General features: G+C 33.6%; 1 protein-coding gene across 4 annotated transcripts in view; it reads left to right on the forward strand.

Moving 5' to 3' along the window:
- The window catches only part of Mcr (macroglobulin complement-related), a 662,510-nt gene that overhangs the window by 590,710 nt on the left and 57,819 nt on the right, over positions 1 to 13,981 (forward strand). For 3 of the 4 annotated variants that reach the window (XM_081760841.1, XM_081760844.1, XM_081760846.1), the window contains 4 exons: positions 390 to 575; positions 1,953 to 2,021; positions 3,935 to 4,159; positions 12,018 to 12,204. In XM_081760841.1, coding sequence (XP_081616967.1) covers positions 390 to 575; positions 1,953 to 2,021; positions 3,935 to 4,159; positions 12,018 to 12,204 — 667 coding nt within the window. The remainder of the gene's footprint in view (positions 1 to 389; positions 576 to 1,952; positions 2,022 to 3,934; positions 4,160 to 12,017; positions 12,205 to 13,981) is intronic. The other variant, XM_081760848.1, reaches the window with a different exon arrangement.

The raw sequence follows: 13,981 nt of genomic DNA on the forward strand, positions 1-13,981 counted from the left end.
ACCATTCCAAAATTTTGTGGACCCTGATCCAAAAAACAATTATTGGCCAAGATCGCAATCTTTTGATCTATTTTTATTTTTCCTAAAATTCTTGTCCCCTCTTATGTTCACTTATTTACGTTGTTTCATGTCATATCTTTTATTACTTATGTTTGCAGGAAACCTACAATATATATATATATATATATATAATATCTTCAATTACAACTGTTGTCGATACGTTAAAAGTGTTCAAGATTTTATCGTGAGAGAATGTACACTGAACTTTTTTTTTTTCGTTGTATCTTAGCAAATAGGAACAAAGTCAATCAATGTGTGTTACTTAAAATAAATTATTTAAAACTTCATTACGTATCTTTACATTTTTCTCCCTTTCTCTCTCTCTGTAGGTTAACGTCACGATGCCAGCGTTCTTCTTCGATACAGATGAATACATTTATGGTATGGTGATGGCCAATTATACAAGTGGTGCTCCAGTTCGTGGTAATCTGACGTTGAAAGCTACCATAAGGCCTGTGAAGCCACGTTATAGAAATGTTGACCGAAGTCCTGTCGTGGAACGATACTTCAATTTCGTACGTAACTCTCTTCTTTTCTTTTCTTTTTTTTTCTCTTATAAAAGAAAAAAAAAACTTTATATAAATGTTCTTAATTAGTGCAGATGTGTATGCTGTATTAAAAGATCGGGACAAATATAAATACAAGTGAATTTGTGTGTATAGTCACCAGAAAAACTGGATACTACTTTCATACATACGTTCTTTTATCAATAACTCAATAAACGGACTAATTTAACTAATAGGCATTGCTTTCATATACAAAATTGGCCTAAGTGAGTTTATAAAATCACATTTAACATTATGTGAACGATGAACACACTATCACTCCTGAATGAGTTTTCCCAAAGACAAGACGTAGATAAAACAAATCACTTTCTTGCAATCGAAAGCAGTAAATTTATCTTATTTCGTGAGTATTGTTAATTCCTAAATCCATTGGGTATAGGGTAGTTCTTGCTTGCTTTTTGCTTCGGAATTGGGAGATCCCAGTCAGCTTGGCTTCAGTTTCCCCATTTTTTCCTTTCAGTTTCATCAGACAAATTCAAGGGTGGGGACTTTAAATACATATCCTGGTCAACTTCCTTCCGTTTCATTTCCCCGTTGTTGTTGATTTTTATGATGATGATTGTGCCTATTGTTGAAAATCATTGATGATGTGAGAATCAGTAGAAATTCTCCATGCAGAATGTGTCTGGAAGTTTGAAAACTGCGTTAAGTTAGTTTTACCCTGCGTCAGATTTACCATGATACAATTAAGCATCTCTAGCAAGCAACAAAATTTGGAATGATCAATCGAGCAGCCATAGAAACCTCGAGTCAACCGCATATGAATTTTGAGTATGATTGACTCGAGTATTTTAAAACAATTACATCACAAAGGAGAGCTTCCTTTTAATTTAATAGTTTCGATTGTCACCTTTAGTGGATGCAATGAACGGCTTCCGATCGGTGTTCGTTCCACGTCAAACTATAAGTCAAACTTCATGCTTAAGATGGCCATTAAGCAATAAAGTCAAATTAAACAAGTAGCGTATAGAATAGAAAAGCACTTTATTTATGCCTATACATGACAATTAGACTGACAAAAGTAATTCAGGTTCAGTTGTACTGTGGTGTGCTGTATTTTTGTATTGACGCTGATATCTGCTGAGATTCTCACGCGTTAAAATTAAATTTAACTTTATGTACGAGTAGTATCCATTTCTCCAGTCTAGTAGAGATATTTAATTTTGTTATAGATTCTTTTAATTTTATTGTTTTATTACCTGACAGAAACAAGTTTATCATCAGCGTGGGTATACCTAGTTACCTGAAACAATATTGTGTGGTGATGGTGGTGGTAATTAATAAGCATGTTACGTATGAAATGAATTTATTGTATATTTTCCACAGGATGAGAATGTCCCCTTCTGGTACTCTCCACCAAATAGAGAACGTGAATCTGAACCGAGTCTACGAAATGTAAGTTGCGTTCCATGTATGAAACGGGGCAGCTGTGCGTGTTAATGGTCTTGGCTTCGTTGGGTGATACGGTGCTTACTAACATTTCACAAGCATAGACAGAAAAAAATGCACATGTTTTTCTTACAGAAAGCTTCTAGGGGTTTGGTTTCTTTTATAACACTTTTTCTTAAACAATAATATCACTATATTTTAGAAATATTTTTACTGACTAATGTATTTAAATATAGCTCAAATGAAGTAAATCGGTTTATGAATAACCTTCGAATTGCAAATTAATTGTTCGTGATGGAGAATATAAACTTTTATTTATTTCAGTGTGGCTTATACTTAAGCAGTTATGATAAACAAACTGTGGCATTGTGGCTTATATCACTCAATAAATATAAGGAATAAATATACAATATTAATCGTCGCATACTAGTCGTAGGAAATTATACTAGCGAACTTGAGTATCAGACATTTTAATCTGGTTTATTCATACTTATTGTGCAGCATTGATCTGTACATTATGAAGAATGCATCGTCTTGCTGAATATTCGGTATACTCATAGAATGTGCGGAATACTCAGAAACCTCTTATGCCTAATAATCTTACTTATGTTTCGACGAATAACTCTATTCACGTAACCCTATCCTCGCTTTTATTCGTGCTGCTACTGAATTTGTCAACATTATCTGATTTTTTTGTAGGTACCTGTTGTTTAATTTTATTCTATTGTTATTAATACTAATATTAATTTTATTTTGTATGTATAGTGCTTTTTCAGGGACTTATCCTTCTTTACCTTTCGTTACATTTTATCGAGCTCTTATGACTTATTCTTAGTTTTCCAACTTGGCAGTCCTTTCATGAGGGGCAGGCAGTTCTTTCACTTACGCAGGCAAATAAGCCCGCTACGAACATTCTTATTATACCTGAATCAATCAACAATAATAGTAGATACGATAATAATAATAATAATATAAAATAGTTAAATAGATCTAGATTGTTAAGTTTAGCGTCCCTTTCAGCAGCGAGGCTATATGAAACGGGACTTACTGATTAAAGTCGAATCCGAACTACATGAGCTCCTGCCGGGAATCGAAAAAAAAATTACTAAATATAATTGTTTTTACTTGCCACTGAACAGAAAGATGAAATACATGCTTATTCCTTAATAGGTTATACAAAATACACGAAATAAATTTCAATGAAGATTTCATGGAGACGCGGTAGCTCAGTGGTAGAGCGTTCACCTCTGATGCGTGGGGTTCCTGGTTCGATCCCAATTCACGCCAAATAGGCTTTGTGGTGGACAAACGCCGTGTTCGTGGGTTTTCTCGGAGCTCTTCCGTTTCCTCCCACTTTATTAATTTCCACCATTGCATTTATTTCTCATCATCACCGTCTTCTTTAGCCTGTCCGGCATAAGTGTGGGACATAAAACTGAAATATTTCGTTTCATTTTCACGAAGATTTCATGTGTTTATTTCTTATTGTTTCATGGAAGTGTACATTTTTCCTTACACTTTAAAAGTTAATATACGTATAAAGCTATTTGTAGAAGTAATTTTATACATGTACAATCTTTTTCAAAAAATCTTGGCCACTCGTCTTGATTTAAAACACCGTATTCTGGCAACCGTTCGTAGGCAATTCTAATACTTTGGCTCCAATTAAAGTCCAAAGAATATCAATATTCATTTGAACTAATTCCAACTGTAAGTGAGAGCGTATAGCTTTTTAAAGAAAGGCGCTTCATTCCACGGAAGATATAGTATTTTAAATATTTAAATATAATGTTGTATTACGTTTCATAAATATTTTCATTAGTGAAACTTATTCCTAGCAATCAGTATCTACACACATATATAGTATTACTTGTGCGTGGCGTCCATTCTTATGTTAATTAGATGTTTATTTATTGCAGTTTTATGGAGTATATGAATTTAAGTATCCAATGAGAGACCTGGAAGCTCTTGTTCCACAGTTGGATGGCATGGAAGTAATCGTAACTGCAACTGTAGGAGACAGGTTTCTGGATGAAATAATAGAAGGATTTTCAATTGCAAGGATATTCAATTCCTCCATCCAAGTTTCCTTCCTTGGAGGTTCACCTCAAGTATTCAAGCCTGCAATGCCTTTCCAGTGTTTCGTAAGTAACTGTGTTGAATAGAAGGGGTTAGGAAAGATATGTATATACAATAGAGAATAAAGTATCAATGCATATGGTTTCATGCAAATTTTGAAGAAAGAAAAAATGGAATATTTCGCTAGGGAATTAATTAGAAGTCCTAAGTAAGAAAATTCCAAATTATCGGCTATTTTAGAATATGTTTTTAGAATATTATGTCAGGAAACATGGATCATGTGACCTATTTCAGTGTTATTCCTAACTTAAGTTTAAAATTCTTGTGGGGAATCTAATTTTTATTTCTTACGTATTTGTTTATTTCTCAACCGTTGCCGAAAGTTCAACACCCTTCCGTTGTAATCATTTAACAAGGGCATCTTCTCTATTTGAAATTTTATTGATGACGACCGAATGATATGGAGAGTATTATCCATTATTATAATGCTGCCCTCCTCTAAATAATTTAGAAATCTGTTCAAAAACCAATCCTTACATGTAGCTGCTGTCATTTCTTCGTGATAGTCAGAAGTTAATTTAGATCGAAATATCCAGTTACTGTCAGGTATAAATTCAATTTCCGCAGGTCCCACGTGGCAGACAATAAGTTTGCTTCCTTTTCCCAGAGGTACCTTTAATCCATCGTCTTGAAAGGAGACTTGCCAAAGTGACTTAATGGAATGGTTTTGATTTACGCAAGTCTCGTCCAAGTAAAATATTGGTCTTGTGTTGTCAGAAGTCCGAATTTGATGCATTTTTCGAAGTAATTTCAGTCTTGTCGCCAAGATATAATTCCTTTCCACCCAAAACTTTTGTCCATCAGATGTTTTATTATATCTGAAACTTAAAGGGCATGGAATTCCACAAGTAGATGAATTGGAACCTGTGTAGACAATTTTGCTTTTCAAGGTATTGAAAATCTGTTTCAAAGTTGGAAATTTGCGTTGGTCATTAGTTTAACAGTCCTGCGTATAACGGCCTTTTTAAAATCGTTAAGGCTTGTGAGCCATTTGTGAGTTCCTTTGTGTTTTGTAGGGAACAAAAACATGAGTATTGCTGGGGAAGGGGGGGATTTTCGCCTCAATTCAGATTCGGGACCAGTGTTTCTTCCAGACATGTTTTTTGGTGGGGCACTGCCCCCCGGAGCTCTGAGTGTGTTCCCTGGAGGAGACCAAAATAATACGTTTATAATATAAAAATGAGGAGGATAGTACCAGGAGTGTCTCCCCGAAATACTAAGTGTGCTCTTCCCCCCACCCCCACCCCACCCCCGGGAACATTATGTCTGAAAGAAACACTGTTCGGAACACTAGCACGATTAATCTTGCAAAGTTCTGCTGTAAGGCTTTAACACTTTTTAAAGTTAAGCTGTTGCCCTTCTTTCGATTTATTTAAAAAGTTATAAATACAAATAATATTCTATTATCTTGACTTCGTAGTTTTTTTTTTTAAGAAATGTTAGCACTACTTGTACCCGGTTTGGTTAGAGACATAGTTCAAATATACCTTCTAAAGAACACACGAACTGCATCTGTCAAGATAGCAAGTTTACAAAAGCAAAGAGATCACGTTCTACATAGCTACATAAACAAAAATTCCTACTTTTTCCTTTCCATATCAGTTTTCATAATATATAACGCTCTTTCTCAGGTCTCAGAAACATCCCTTCCGACTCCTACGTATTACGAAACTATCATTTGTTTTGGGTATGATAATTTGGGAGAGACACAGTTGACCATTCACACATGTCTTGGTGTTTTTGATCCTCGGTAGAGGAGAAAACAAAGGTAGGAACAATGAAACGTGAAGAAAAAGTTTCCGATATCGAATAACAAAGAATATACTTTAAAATGAATTGAATTACGAATTTCTATGCTTTTTATTGTTATTGTAATAGGCTATTTGATAATGCATATATCTGGCTGCAAACATACTTTATATTAGGTTTTTTATTTGATTTACTTCGGGGTTTCTCAAACCGCGAGTCGGAACCCCTAGGAGGTTGCGAAGGGAAGTGAAAAAGATAAACGTAATTTGGATCTAGTATCGGGGAAAATGTTTTCCAATATTATTCTGAATTTCCTATTTCCTAAACATTATTCTGATTTTATTTCCACCTTACTTATTGTCAGATATAGCAAAGATCATTAAACAAAGCTGTAAACAAATAAAGAACCGTTTAAAAAGCAATCGGAATAAAAGAGGAAAGAAACTGATGAAAAACTTCATATTGAATACACATACAAGTATAAGCGATAGGCAGCAATAATCGGAAAGGTTATTAAAAACCTGAAATTACGTATGGGGGTCGCTTCCAAGAGGATATGGGGAAAGGAGCACGTTGAATAGGTTGAGAAAGCCTGCTATACTGTAATATGAATTATGCGTTCCATTTCCTAATCAAAATCCATTGGAAGTTAAACGCGAGACTGAACTTACGCTAGAAGTTTCCTTAATTGTTTTGTATGGAAACGTTTAAAATCATGTACAGTGACAATCAGTTGACATAAAAAGATGCGGTATCTATTCATAATTATTATTTTTTCTAATTGCCAAAATGAGCAATTAATGTGCTAATTAGAGATGCAAGGGCTCGGAAAAAAACCGGCTTTTTTGGAAAAAAACTCGGTTTTTTCTGCTTTGCTTTTTTGCTTCGGAAATTTTGGGCTTTTTTCAAAATACTGCTTTAAATTGATAAAACAGACTTTGTATCGCTTCTCTATAACACAAAAAACCATTTAATTAGTGCTTAATGCTGATAATAATATAAAACATCGAAAATAAACTATGAATTTCGAAAAAATATTTCAAACAATTTTTCTTCAACATATTTACATTATGAATTCCACAGGATTAACCAATGTATATAATAAGAATTTTTTAACTTCCTATATACAAAAGTAAGCAGAGTTGGCAAGAACCGTGGTTGTTTTTGAAAATGCCAAAAACCCGTTTTGGGGGGATGTTTAAACCAGGCTTTTTTGGTTTAAACCAGGCTTTTTTGACTTAGATTTTTTGCTTTATGTATTTATATTACATATTTACAGAAATAGCCTAAGTTTGTTTCGCCTTGATGTTATTATGCAACAGCGGGGTTATGCCGGAAGAACTCCCATAAGCTTAAAGAAGTGCGGTCAGTAAATTTCTTAAGTTGGGAATCTCCCGCCCTAGCCATTGGGAAAATCCCGTCATTACTTGAAATGTAAGACATTAACGGGAAAATCCTGTTATTGCTTTGCATGTAAAATTTAAAGGTCAACGTACCATAATCAGTACGCTAAAACTGAGGTATTAAATTACAAATTTAGTACCGGTACGTAGATATCATTGAAAGTCCAATCCAAGCTAATGTTGGAAGCTACGTAGGCAATCGATAAATTTTGCCAATTTCTATCAATATATTTAAGCAATATTGGCTTCTTTATAAAACAACACGCATTTAGGCATGTAGAAATATACAATTTGGTTTGTTTCGTATATTTAGGCTTAACATCCTTACGAAATACCGAGGTTATCAAGGAGAAGACTTTCGCTTAAACTGACATCCGAACCGCTACTTGGGTTACGCATGAAAGAAGGATTGTGGTTCGACCGAGAATTGAACATGGGACACCTTGATTAAAAGGTGAAAGGGAAATAAAACTATTGCAGGTAGTTTGATATCTGGAAACGTTACCATGAAGTTCACACGATTCGCATTTTTCATTCTTTTTATTTTTGTGGTTTAAACCAGTTATTAAAAAAAAAAAGTTGGTGTAAATCAGCCAACCCTAAAAGTAAACACTTCTTTTTAAAGAATACACAAATAACTAGCAAAATAGTATGTAGTATTTTTACTTCAAAATATTCCATACCCTCTTTTTGAAACAAAATAAAATTAAAATAAAACATAAGAGAAATACTTAGATTTATATGATACACTTAAAAGCTGCACATCTAGAGCTTTTGGTTCTGTATATTCTTGAAATTCTACAGTTAAGTTTTATAGAACCACCATCACAGTTTACCCAATCCTCAAGTTTTCTGAATTTTTAACAAGAGGGATTCAACATATCATTATGGAACTCCCCCCCCCAAAAAAAAAGACTACGGAATATATTTAAGTTAAGCTAAATACAACTGCACAACAAACATGACTGAGTGATTAGCTTTTGCGCTTCTATCAGGAAGTCCGGGATTCAACCAGCAACCAGCATCAACGCGTTACTTGCCCCAAAAAAGTAACTGTTACTTTACTTCGAAAGTAACGCGTTACTAACGCGTTACTTTTAGGTCCGAAACTTTAAATATGTGAAAAAAATTATTACTTCAATTTTCCGTACTACTATTACCACCGCTATTATTATTATTATTATTAATATTATTAATATTATTATTATTATTATTATTATTATTATTATTATTATTATTATTATTATTATTATTATTATTATTATTATTATTATTATTATTATTATTATTATTATTATTATTATTATTATTATTATTATTATTATTATTATTATTATTATTATTATTATTATTATTATTATTATTATTATTATTATTATTATTATTATTATTATTATTATTATTATTATTATTATTATTATTATTATTATTATTATTATTATTATTATTATTATTATTATTATTATTATTATTATTATTATTATTATTATTATTATTATTATTATTATTATTATTATTATTATTATTATTATTATTATTATTATTATTATTATTATTATTATTATTATTATTATTATTATTATTATTATTATTATTATTATTATTATTATTATTATTATTATTATTATTATTATTATTATTATTATTATTATTATTATTATTATTATTATTATAAGAACACCGCATATAAACATGAAAGATAGGCGGTTTGTATTTGAATACTAAAAACTAGTTGATTGCCAACCTCGCTAGTCGTGAAGTCTAGGAGTCAAGGACATTGTTCACGACATTCTGAATTTGGGTCTAGGTTGAGTATTCGAGCTTGAGCCAAACACTTAAAAGTTATAAGGCACCGGCCAAATATCTTCAAATCTGCTCGGCCCGGGCTTAGAATTGTCAACGCCTCGAGCAGCTCGGCTCACAGCTCAATCACTATCGACCTGAACCGAGAAGTGAGCCGAGCCAACAGCTCACCCAACCAACTCGGCTAGAGCCCTCGGCTCAGTTGAGCCAAACCGAGCAGATGGCTCATCCCAACCAAGCCAGTTCGAGTCGATGGTTCACCCCAAGCAAGCCGGCTCGAGCTATCTTCTCAGTTGAGCCGAGCGGAGCTGAGCTTGTTATAAAAAATCTCTTGTGGTCTCGCTATCGAGACGAGAGGAGATGCGAACAGTGTCCCCTCTCGTGAGCAACACTAAAAGCATTCCATATTACTGCTTAGCTTACATTTCTTATGTTTTTCGCTTTCCAGTGTAATCAGGCCATGATTTCAAGACGAGTTAAAACGAACGAGCCATTTAACAAACTCGACTGGACTCGAAACTCGACGCGATAAACTGAATCGGCTTGGAACTCGACTCGAGAATATTACCTTTGACTTGACTCGAAACTCGACTTGAATTCGAGTCGAATCGAGTTTTATCTTGACTTGTGCTCATCCTTATGCGTTAGAAAAAAATTGTTGCGTATTATTATACTGCTAAACTATTTATATAATAATAACAATGTTGTTATGTAAAATTAAAAATACAGAATATAGAGAAACATAACACTACAATCAATAAAATGAGAACACATGAACTGGGGGTGAATCAAAACTTGCCAGTAATTCTAAAGTCGATACATGCTTTTTAAAGCTGGTTTCAAACTCTATAATCAACGGGACTCTAGGATAAGCAAACTGGTCTGAAAGAACTCCAATATTACATACCATCAGCAAACTATTTTCTAGTAATAAAGTAGGCCTGCTCATCAGAACAGTTTATTCATATTAACCCCTTACTGTATATCGTTAATTATGACACTCTACTTGTTGATATTTTCCACCAGGGGACTTCAGAAATTTTACTTTTATATTCTGTCCACCATCATCCTCAGCTCTTAAGAAAAAAGTATTCTTTCAAATGTTCGAACGGTAAAATATTTTCGTTCTCCATCTTCATAAAAACAACACCAATCAAAGTAAAATAGACTACCGGTATCATTGCACTCCTAGTTCACTCACTGAATGTATTGATTTGGAGCTGTCAAAATCTACGACAAAATCTTCCAGGTGCTTGCAATCAGTACACGTGATTTCCCTGAGGCTGTCCTCATCTTCCAAAAACAGCAAGTGGCACTACGAACTTATCTGTTTCTCTGTGTGTCAATGACTGTCGGTCACTGACATACGTAGTTCATGCTCGATTGTTTCATTCTGAGAAATTCACTTACAGAAAAGAAATATTTGTTTCCGAAAAAAAAAAAAAATACATATATTGCAGTTACTTATCCGAAATGTAACGCGAAAAAAGTAACGCAAACTAGGTACGTTACTTAAAAATTTGTAACGCGTTACCGTTACAGTTACTTTGGAAAAAATGTAATGCGTTACTAGGAAACGTTACTTAAAAAGTAACGCGTTACTTGCGTTACGTTACTTCCCAAGACTGGGTTAGGGGGGCGGTCTTTCGGACTGAAGCCCGTTCCCCAAAGTTACGGAATGTCTGCAACAAACGAAATATATATTATTTATGCCTTTACTCATAAACTTTAAGCTCCCGTCAAATAAAAATTACGAATGTTTAAAAAAACTAAACATTAGTAAGAAACCCTTCCCAAAATACTTTTCTAAATCCGCCACTGATTCTCAGTATAAAATGATTTTTAAAGTTGTATCCGGAAGACTATTGCTAAACATATAAACGAAACGAAATATTAGTTATGCCTGTACTCATAAACTTCAAGCACTTCCCAAATAAAATTAGGACTTTTTAGGAAACGAAACAATCAGAAAAACCCCTCCTAAAGTACTTTTCTAAATCCGCTACTGATTATTTGTATAAATTGGTATTCAAGGTTGTGTAAGGAAAATTATTGCTAAATCACTTCACAGCTACAGTATAACAGAAATGTGGAAGTACGGTTTGACGGATATATTGAAAAACGTACGTTTTGACGGATAAATAGAAAAACGGGCAAGTTTAACTTTTGCGCTATAAGCTAGAGTACTAAAAGCTCTTAGAAATGAAACACGGATGACAAACTAGAGAAGAAAAAAGATGTCGATAACTCAAAAGTTAAAATAAAGTTAAATAGCCTCTAAAATTACCCTCAAATACTACATTCTTCATGTTAGCTTTAATTCGTAAAACATGTGCTCCATCCATCTTGATGGTGAATTTCAGAGCGAAATATCACATTCAGGTCATGGAATTTTTATCTAACTATAGAATATACTATAAGAAAGCTATTTAGATAGAAAAATCATGAAGTTGAAAAAAGCCAAAATTTCCAAAATTCTCGTTTTTTTCCCAAAAAAGCCGGCTTTTTATGTGAAAAAAACCATCGATTCAAAAAAGCCGGCTTTTTTGCATCTCTAGTGCTAATACCCTGTTTCTAGGTAGCGCGTCTGTTACTGACAATATTCGCACTAGTGCTAAAAGTTAGCATGCAGTACTGCCTGTTGCAAATTGACAACAGTGTGCAAATTCAATTGGGCGTCGAGGGAAAGCCTGCTTAAGGCCATGTAACTTATCATTTGAAAACGACTTTAGTTAGTGAAATGCGTGAAGTTTAAGTTCCAAGATTTGACTCTAACGGACAGAAAGCGAAAACTAACTTAAGTAAAAGCATTGTAAACGAAAGTTGTCCGTCTTAGTGTTTTTTTCTTTGTAATTTTCTGTATAGATTTTAAGAAGCAAAAATATTTATTTGTATATTGTCTTTTTAGTTGGCTGTGTCTTTCCAAGATGGATCAGCTCTCCCTCCCCATCGACTGCGAAACGGAAGGATGGAAGTGAAAACTGAAGTAGTGATGAGAGGAGGAGGACGCAGAGCATTTGAAGCTAAAGAAGTTAAAATGCTGCCCGATAGAGATGGTGTCTGGGAAATGAAAATTGATCTTCGATCAGAATTCGGTGAGTATGGTTAAGAAGTTACTTGTATTTTTGTCAACCTTCTTGTTTTGTGTATTCAAAACTAGCATACAGTGTCCGTCAGAAAATAAATAAAGAAAGGAAGGAAGAAATAAATAAAACGAACTGTCACGAAAGAAAATTTTGTATTGTGTGTGTTACACAAAATCGTCAGCTTTGAACATGAAGGTAGGATAAAGTTATTTAAATATTTTCCAAAGAGAAGTGAACAATGACGTTTTTAAAATTGCACTGTACAAAATTGTTATTGGAGGAGCGCTGTGTAACGAAGACATGGTTATATTCTATTAAGTAGTTTTGCTATACTTTTCTGGATTTAACAAATTATTATGTATTCAAGAACGTACAAAATATGGTGCGGAAAGTTTTTAAAACACAAAGACAAAAATTTAATAATGTTAAGCTATTTTTCAGATTCTATTAATAGTTTGCTTTTCTTGAAATGCAAAGATAAAAAGCACTGAAAAAGATCTAGATATATTATAGCTTTATCGTAGCTATATGGTTAGCGTAAGTGGCTTTAGTGCGTGAGACCCGGGTTCGATTCCTGGTGGAGGCTCATGTGGTTTGGATTTCACGTTGGCTGTAGATCCATGTCTCATATATCCTTGGTGCTGAATGGGACGCTGAACTCGAATCGAAACAACCATTAGCATAATATAAGCTTCTGAATGCTTCATTTCATGCGCATTTTTTTCCAAACTCAGTTTTGACTAATAAGTCGGTTAACCATTAACCTATAGACATTAATCGTAAGACACGTCATGCATATCAGCTTGATTTATCGGGATAAGTAGCTATATTCTTAATCACCGGAGTAAGGAAATAATAATTACAACAATTAATTCGTAAATTCTTGATTGATTATGAAGTTAAGTGTTCCTTTTCAGCACGAAGGCTATGTAGTAAGACAATTCTAGTTTAACAGGAGATCCGAACAACGTGAGATTTGAGTGGGAATCTAACCCGGGTCTCCTGCAGAACAATCAACAACACTAACCATTCAGTCATGAGAGAGTTTGAACAAAAATAAGCTGTATCAAAAAAAAAAAAAAAAAAAAAAAAGAAAGAAAGAAAGAAAGAAAAGAGAAAAAAAGAAATCTTTTAAGTTTTATGTTCCACGATTATGCCGGCTAAGCTAAAGTAGGGTGACCGGACGTACTGATTTTCGCAGTATAGTACTGTTTATTTAAAGAGTTGTCCTGCGTGTTGCGAAGACGCCTAGAAAATCGAGAAATGTCCTTCTTTTTTAAAATGTCCTGAATTAGATTAACTCATCTGTAATATTTTAACGTTTCATTCTTTATTCACAACATTTTGAATCACATGCACTGTTTTCCTGAATGATGAATTTTTATAACATTCCTCGAAAGATTAGGAAAGCAGAAAAATCAACAAACCATTGTTTTGCAATATGTTGTTTTTACCGAGAAGAGTTTGCTGAGATATTAGTAAGCTAGGAAAGATTTCTACTTCAAGTTGCGACAGTGATGCTAACAAGGTAAGTAGAAGTTCCCTCGTGCTGGTCTAAATTTTCCCCTCATTCCTTAAAAGAATCCTACGCTCCGAAAAACAGTTTTAAAAAATCTTCAGTCCTACACGAAGTTTTACTGTACGTTCATAAAAATAAACCATTGTTTGTCATTCATCAAAACATTTGGAGTTGCGATGATTTCCTTCAGCACTTTTGTTCAGTGTTTTTCTTTGTAAAAAAAATGAATGATTAACTTAAGGTTAACGTTAAATGAAACAAGGACAT

The sequence above is a fragment of the Thermobia domestica genome, chromosome 1 (genome assembly GCF_964235325.1).
Source record: "Thermobia domestica chromosome 1, izTheDome1.hap1.1, whole genome shotgun sequence".
NCBI lineage: Eukaryota > Metazoa > Arthropoda > Insecta > Zygentoma > Lepismatidae > Thermobia > Thermobia domestica.